Source organism: Penaeus japonicus, unplaced genomic scaffold (genome assembly GCF_977035675.1).
Source record: "Penaeus japonicus unplaced genomic scaffold, GWHDUDI00000001_assembly GWHDUDI00000005, whole genome shotgun sequence".
Taxonomy (NCBI): domain Eukaryota; kingdom Metazoa; phylum Arthropoda; class Malacostraca; order Decapoda; family Penaeidae; genus Penaeus; species Penaeus japonicus.
In genome coordinates, this window is record NW_028234407.1 from 21,326,127 (window position 1) to 21,331,126 (window position 5,000).

Consider the following 5,000-nt stretch of genomic DNA (forward strand, 5'->3'; position numbering starts at 1 on the left):
AAAAAACATTTGACAACTTAATATATTTAGGTATGAACTGCCTCTGATGATGGAGAGTGTTATACGTGGTTTCTATCAGGGCGGCAGGTGCTCGTTTCACAACTCTCGCTGTAAATGTCTGGCATATTGGCTAATACAGTGGTTACAGATGGGATGTGCGGAGGTGCTACATTTTGAATAGGGTCGTTTGCCCATCCCCCCTCTGTTTCAGGTTTGGAATATGCTAATGTCTTTTTATCTTGAAGGATTTGTTTTGTTCTATCTTGCATTACAAAAGCGAAAAGTTTGGATGCTGCACCGCCACGAGCGAGTGAGGAGTACTCGAGTAAAGCCAAACCTGAACCTTGTAGAGCGTCTCCATCCCTCTGGTGTCAAGTAGCTGCGATGTTCTTCTTAAGAACGCAAGCTTTCCAGAGACTTTCCTTGCAGTTTCTTCAACATGACCTTTGAACGTTAATTGTTTGTCATAAATTATGCCAATAGTATTGGTGCTAAACTCTCTTTCTATTCTTGTTGCATTGGAGTAGAGCGGGTTGTTAGTTTGTGATCTACTAATGATCATTAGTTGAATTTTATGTGTACAAAATTTATTTTCACTTCCTTCCCATTTTTTTTTCAGATAGATGTTAAACTTTGCCATGGTTACCGTTTTTTCCCTCTGGGGCATGGCTCACACACAGGGTGATATCATCAGCATATCACTCAGTAATAGGTTTAAGAAGTCATCGGTATGTATGTTCCAGTCCAAAGGCCCTAGGACACTTCCTTGTGGCGCTCCTGCTCTGATTTTATTACAAACCACAACACATTAGGAGTGAAGATAGTCTTGTAAGAGTATTCGTAACTCCCCTTCAATACCAATAGCATGCACTTTGATAACCAAGGTCTTATGCTTTACCTGATGACAGGAGTAAGTGAAGGTCGGCAGTGGAACAGTGTTTTTGAAAACTAAACTGCCATTCACACGATACATGGTCAGCAGTTAGGTGTTCTGTAATGTTTGTTGCGGTGATCTTCTCAAGCTATTTACTACTAGCCGCCAATAAAAATACAGAGCGAGTCTTTTTTATGTCAGATTTTTCTCCCTTTTTATGGACCGGGACAACATTACTTATTTTTTTCACAGATCTGGCCATTTTTGTAAAGTGAGACAACATTCGAAGATGTTGGCCAGTGGAAATGCTAGTTCCTTCCCACATCTGAGGGGATGTGAGTTGATTAAGTCTGGACCTGTTGCTTTGCTTATGCATAAGTGTTTTGGGGGACGTTGGCAATTCAAGCATTTTCCTAGAGATCATGGAAGGCAAGTTGGGGGAGTTAGCTCTGGATCGGGAACAGTAATTTTACTTTGAAAATGTCGGGCCAGTTTTTTTTTCTATTTAGTTCATATATCTTTATATATGAAGTCTATTCATGAACTGGACCGACATGAGGCCGGACTACTTAAAGGCTGACCCTTCGCCTTCACTCTCAGTCACTCTCGTCCGCCACCCGTACACGACAGGAGATCTCTCTCTCTCCCCAACCACACATGTACTTGTGTCTTAGTACTACTGGCATTCCGTTTGATCATCCTGCCTTTAATATAACTGTTTCCTGTTACTAACCCTGCTGTTTACATGTGTGTTTCTTTTGGTCAATAAAACAACCTCTCAATATATAACTCGTTTAAATATACAGTACATATATCATGATATCATAATACATAGTTTATCTATGGCACATAAGAGAACAGTAATTACATATTCATATACAACATTCAAGTAACAAAAAATACATAAGCTCTCACGAACGCATTTGCAAACCATCAGATACGATAACCGCAAAGGCTTGTGTTCTGACTTGATATCCAGTCGTTCCGTCGTCTCGGGAGCAGGTGAGGGCGCTAGGGTGAACCAGGTCGATCGGCGGCCGACGCAGGCGGAGCGTAGACTCGAGGATGTTCTACCAGGGTGTAGCGAGGATGAACAACTGCGAGCTAGAAGGAGCGTCACCTGACAGCACTGCTCGGGAATGTTCTGGCAGTGGGTTCGACAGTAGACATGTGAGTGTGTAAGTGTGGTTTTACTTGGAAATACCGAAAGGGTGTGTGAAACGGTAGCGGTTCATATAGTAATCGCAGCGTTAGGTTGAGTTCAGAGCGTGACTTGGTAATACTGGGATGGAGGTCGCGTGCAGGGAGCGGAGGGACTGGCCTGAGCGCAGCAGGACCAGTGCTTGTGGCCCGGGTGTCCTGCGTGGTTGTGGCCGCATCCTTGATAGCCGCCTGTGGGAGAAGCAAATCAATTCACGTTTTGATGCCCTCATAATTACAAATGGAGCTTCTAAGCGCTACATATCACATTCATCTTTTTTCAGGCTCGGAAGGAGTGCGGCAATGAATAACAATACAAAAACTTAAATGTTGAAAAAATATGTTAATAACAGGAACGGACTCTTGGATTGGCGCACCTGGCATGGTCGCCCCACACGCACAGGTGGCCGTCTTGTCGCCGCCGCTGGAACAGAAGGTGCAGCAGTGGAAGACGCCAGTGTGCCTCCGCCCTGAGGCCCCGTCCCTACTGGCGTCTCCCGCGGGCGCGCTCGCAGACTGGGACGGCGACACCACCGTCATCTCCAGCGGACTGCCCTGAAGTTCAGAACAATACAACAGATTTTAACGCACTGAAATAAATGCTGGCTATATATAAGGAAAGGCTGAATATCTTATCTAAAATTACATAATATTTGATAATACGCGGAATTCTTTATTCAAGTTCTTCAAATATATTCCAGCAATATTCAAATACTACTAAAATGCTCTCTTTGCACGCTCCGAAGTGTATTTTGTGATGTGAAGATAATCATGGAAAAATAGCACCATTCATAATATTACTGTCAGAAGGTCAGTGAGGTGATGCGGCACTTACCTGAACGTGGAATCCCAGGATGGTGACGTGCAGAAGGGCAGCACAAGGCACGGGAGGGCTAAAGGTGATTTCATAGGAGCCGTCCTCGCGGTCCCGGACGGAGCATCCGCACCTGTTTGTACAAAATGTTCTTTAGTGCGATGGAAACTCATTTGATTCAAAGTTTACAAAAAAATCGAAAAGTTAATATTAGTTATATTTGGTAAGGTACCCCTGCCAGCTCAGCTTCAATAGCACTTGTCAGTCGTAAACAAAACTGAGGTTGCGTTCTTTCAAAACACTTCACTTGTGGATAGCACAGGCATACCCCCCTCTGTTCCCGAGAAGTTCGTTATCGATGAGATGGACATGCTCAAGTCCGAGAACTATCTATATGCAATGCATGAACATTACCAAAGGCGCCTCTGTATCGTAAATGCGTGTCGGGGGCGTCTAATGCTGGAAGATACGTTTTTGACGAATTCATTTGGTCTATATTTTAGGCGGTCTTTCGTAACCACAGATCTGAGAATGGAATATGAACTTTGTCTGGGAGAAAATGGGTTTATACAAGCATATATTCCGCTATTACCGTGACTCCGAATTCAGTGTTTTATTAGTTCATAATTTCCAAATGAATTATACTCACATGTCTGTGATATGGTCTAAGACATGCATATCTGTAAAAAATGCCCTGCAAAACAATAAGGAAAACAAAGTTACTGACATTTATTCCAAGGCATTATATTATTGACAGACATTTAACTCAATGTCTTTAATGGCAAGATAGAACCAAGGAATTTGAAAAAAAAAAATTGATGTCATAGCCTTTTCAGCAGAGATTACTGCCATTCTACCATCTTCATCAAGGGGACATCAAGAAGAATATCATATATATTTGTGCGTGTGTGTGTGTGCCTATATATATATATATATATATATATATATATATATATATATATATATATATATATATACACATACATATATATACATATATATACATATATATATATATATATATATATATATATATACATATACATAATATATATATATATACACATACATACATATATATATATATATATATATATATATATATATATACATACACATATATATATATATATATATATATATATATATATATATATATAAATATAAATAAATATATATATATATACACACACACACACCACACACACACACACACACACACACACACACACACACACACACACACATATATATATATATATATACCAGACATCTGCTCTGCCCTTGAGTGCTAAACTAACCGTAAGGGGAAAAAGAAATGCGGATCATAATGGCTAGGTGTTATCAAAAGTAAACAATCAGAATTCTCCAAAATCACCTGGAAACCACATGATCAATGTTTTGCCTATAGGTAAGCACGCAGGCGTTGTGCGGGGTTCTCCTGAAAGGTCTAAACACCTAAATGTGCATACACACACAAACATATATGTAAGTATGTGTGTGTGTGTGTGTGTGCACAACTTGAGGCCAGGAACTCACAGGGCGTTGCCGTCGCACGTGAGGACGGCGGCGTGCAGGTCCTCGCCGCCGTGGGTGATGGGCTGGCCGTCGGCGTCCCGGGCCACGACCAGCGCCGAGACTCGCGCTCCCGCAGCCACGCTGCTAACGTCGCACACTGCACATGTAATTGTTGTATAATCACGTAATTGAAAGGAATGCTATGTGAAGAAGTTGGGTGACTATTATAAACACATCTCATGAATCACACATCTTATAAAGCTTTGTATTTCTACGATCAAACTAGAGGACGGCAGTGCCCTCAAGAAACAATTTTAGGGAACTCTACCAGGTGTCGTGGCAGGGGCGACTCTGGCGCGAATTGTTTTTCTTTAATGGCTGTTTGGAGTGTTAACTGCTCTCATTAAACTTGGGATTTACGGCCTCACGAGAGAGGGTTATATAATGTAACATCTGAACCATCTTTTCCATTCCAGTTTTCCAAACATAAGAATCAGAATTATCATATTCAGGTTTTATGTTACTTTAGGCCAGGGAGGTAAAATTTGTATATATATATTAAAATGCGTTACTGCATTCTACCATCTTTCTCAC

General features: G+C 41.3%; 1 protein-coding gene across 8 annotated transcripts in view; it reads right to left on the minus strand.

The window, feature by feature from the left end:
- Positions 1-1,652: 1,652 nt before the first annotated feature.
- LOC122262306 (E3 ubiquitin-protein ligase TRIM45) overlaps positions 1,653-5,000 on the minus strand; it is a 103,406-nt gene continuing 100,058 nt past the window's right edge. For all 8 annotated transcript variants that reach the window (XM_086537176.1, XM_086537175.1, XM_043030303.2 and 5 more), the window contains 4 exons: positions 4,428-4,563; positions 2,910-3,021; positions 2,452-2,629; positions 1,653-2,266 (listed from right to left, as the gene is read on the minus strand). In XM_086537176.1, the coding sequence (XP_086393302.1) occupies positions 2,136-2,266; positions 2,452-2,629; positions 2,910-3,021; positions 4,428-4,563 (557 nt within the window). In that variant the 3' untranslated portion in view covers positions 1,653-2,135. The remainder of the gene's footprint in view (positions 2,267-2,451; positions 2,630-2,909; positions 3,022-4,427; positions 4,564-5,000) is intronic.